This window comes from Ceratina calcarata, unplaced genomic scaffold (genome assembly GCF_001652005.2).
Source record: "Ceratina calcarata isolate Rehan_Ccalc_2016 unplaced genomic scaffold, ASM165200v1 scaffold2.2, whole genome shotgun sequence".
NCBI classification, from domain to species: Eukaryota; Metazoa; Arthropoda; class Insecta; order Hymenoptera; family Apidae; genus Ceratina; species Ceratina calcarata.
Window position 1 is genome coordinate 151,431 of NW_017141592.1, and position 2,778 is coordinate 154,208.

Consider the following 2,778-nt stretch of genomic DNA (forward strand, 5'->3'; position numbering starts at 1 on the left):
GTTTACTAATTTTTTTTGTCTATGGCAGAAATAAAACATTTATATAAAATAAAATTTTATTCCAAAATTCTTTATTGGATATATTAAATATATAATTATAATTCAATACCTAATCCAAGACTTATCTATAATAGAAATAAATTTCTTCTACAAAGACTGTGTCCCCTTTTACATTAGAAGTCAAAATATGAATAATTTCTCAGAAGATGACTGTACTATTTTTTAATGCACATTAAATTTGTGCAAAATTAGTTTCACAAAATATACGTTTTCTTGTTAACAGACTAGAAATTTAGCATAAGTGACATTTGATTACGTCTATGTCTATGACCTATGATCATGTCAAGCAGAAAAAATTGAATTGCATTAACATATCTCAATTCTTATTTCTATGTAAGGGCACACACACATACACACATACATGACACTTTCTCATTATTATCTATAATATCATAGCCTACTTTAAGATCTAGTCATGCTGAGAATGAAATGTGGTTGCACAACGAAAGCCGGACTTCCGCGGTGTTGTCTATGTAAATGGCTAGGTATTAAAGTAGGTTGTGATAATATACATATATATGTACATATAACTTATACATTTTTTAGACCCGATTAAAATACCCATAAACATATTTTGTTAGATAAAGTAATATGCTGGACATCCCTTAAGGTATGCTATAAAGTTTAACTCTTCTAAACTGAGAAGAGGTGTCTGTTGATAGTATATTTTTCCAATAATTTGTCACATCCATGTTCATTTAACTTGACTGATTGGTCTCGGAGTTTTGTTGTCTTCCATACAATGCGACATTATTTTCTGTATAGTCCATTATACGACGCTGACATTGTCTTACATACTGTTGTTGCTTATGATATATCTTGAACGCACCCTTTATCGTTATAAATGCTATACCTCCCTGAAAAATAATATTTTTAATAAAGTCATTACAATATTTGTTCCTTAATATAATAATCATGATCAATACGTACAAGTAATGTTCTTTGAAAATTAGAGGGTATACTTTTAAAAAATATTTTGCCACATATACTGGCAATGCTAGGTAAAAGGAGTGCACCACAAAGGATACGTGTTGCCGATACTGGATCACTCATAGGCGGTACATCTTCGGATTGTGCCCTATCATCACTAGAATAGCTAAAATAATCAATATTTATAATGATTATAAAACGTACAATATACATATATATTATGAATTGAAATTCATGCATACCTGTTAGGTAAGAAATGCCTGAGAATAGGAACTTTGCATGCATGTCGTCGTAAAAGGCTAAGCGCTTGATCCTCCCATCTCAACATCTTTCCCAAAACCAACATTATTGGAATTGTTGGCAAGCCAACTAGTAACACCATAGGATCCGCCTGTTCCATCATAGCTAAGCCATCCTTGTGACCAACGACTTGCATTACAGTTACTGCTCCATACGTTACAGCCGTCCAGTATATAGATGCAGCAACTATGCTGGCCGCGATAAATGGACAAATTCGGAAGATTACTCCATCAATAGTATCCAATACTACTACTAACGGTCCTATAGTAATAGTCGACCTATATTGTTTACGTAATTTTTTTTTTTACACTCAATAAAATCAATTAAAAATCAACTGACCCATGTTTGGATATACAATAATATATTCTGTATTACACTGTGGGCATGCCACATGTGCACCTGCACGTCCTTTTTGCTTTTCATCCACCCATCTTTGTATGCACCCTTGATGAACCCATTTTGTTGTACCTCGACAATGACATGGTTTAACCCAAGAAGCAGTAGCGTCATCTTCATCCGTTGCAAAACATACCCAACAATATCTTTTGCTATAATGAATGAACGCATGTAATTGGTATCTACAGTGACATGTTTCCTTTTGTTTGTAATGTTACAATTTTTGCTACTACACGTACTCATCTTCTGAGCTCAGTGCTGGTGTATTAATGTCTGGTTGATTTGGAGATGATGCTCCGTCCATTACATCACGAGATTGTACACTACTATTCATGGGTTCGGACAGTGCTAAAGGTAATGATTCTCCATCCAGTACAACTATTGGAGCTTGAACATTGGGTACTTCTTTAATAAAGAATTTCAATTACCATTTTACATTCCAATAAATAAAATAAACAACACATTCTAGATTAATAACCTCTTTATCTTTATATATTTTATTATTTTTACCGTTATTAGCTTCATTGGCTTGCCTTTCCAGCCTTAGATTTGTGCTGAGTCTTCTTAACATTTGTGCTGAGTGCTTAAAATCTTGAGCTTCACCAGATGCTGCGGTCTTAGTAGTAGTTGTCACTGCTAGTGGGACCCCACACACCTGCAGCTGGTGCGTGAGATCCAGCTGCGATGTGTGACACAGATGTGAGTTTTGATGTACTTGAGGTGCAAGATGCAGTTGAGGTATATAATTCACCTGAGGTGTATGGCGCAACAATGGTGCGATACACAATCTACTTGTTAAGGTTTCTTCTAAATCTGAAAAGTAATTGATATTAGATACGATACTAGATTTTGCACATACTGTCTTACCAGGAGAGTCAAATCCATATGAAATATGCTGCAAGTTATTATCTGACATTCCGTTTTAATGCAATAAGATTTTTAGTACTGCATTGCTATTACACCTGAAAATCATAATATCAAATATATATGAGTACATATGTCAATATTTATGCAACAAAAAAAGAGAAATAAATATAGCCAAAAGAACTGGTAAAATAACCATATCACAATAACCATATCATTAATGTCATT

General features: G+C 33.6%; 1 protein-coding gene across 4 annotated transcripts in view; it reads right to left on the minus strand.

Moving 5' to 3' along the window:
- Nucleotides 1-54: 54 nt before the first annotated feature.
- The window catches only part of LOC108622041 (E3 ubiquitin-protein ligase MARCH5), a 3,303-nt gene continuing 579 nt past the window's right edge, over nt 55-2,778 (minus strand). Inside the window, exons 2-9 of one of the 4 annotated variants that reach the window (XM_026811178.1) lie at nt 2,554-2,648; nt 2,438-2,499; nt 2,197-2,365; nt 1,926-2,091; nt 1,630-1,838; nt 1,233-1,551; nt 991-1,156; nt 55-917 (exon numbers count right to left, since the gene is read on the minus strand). In XM_026811178.1, the coding sequence (XP_026666979.1) occupies nt 759-917; nt 991-1,156; nt 1,233-1,551; nt 1,630-1,838; nt 1,926-2,091; nt 2,197-2,365; nt 2,438-2,499; nt 2,554-2,602 (1,299 nt within the window). In that variant the 5' untranslated portion in view covers nt 2,603-2,648 and the 3' untranslated portion in view covers nt 55-758. Of the gene's footprint in view, nt 918-990; nt 1,157-1,232; nt 1,552-1,629; nt 1,839-1,925; nt 2,092-2,196; nt 2,500-2,553; nt 2,649-2,778 lie in introns of all 4 variants that reach the window. The other 3 variants (XM_026811177.1, XM_026811176.1, XM_018019694.2) reach the window with 3 other exon arrangements.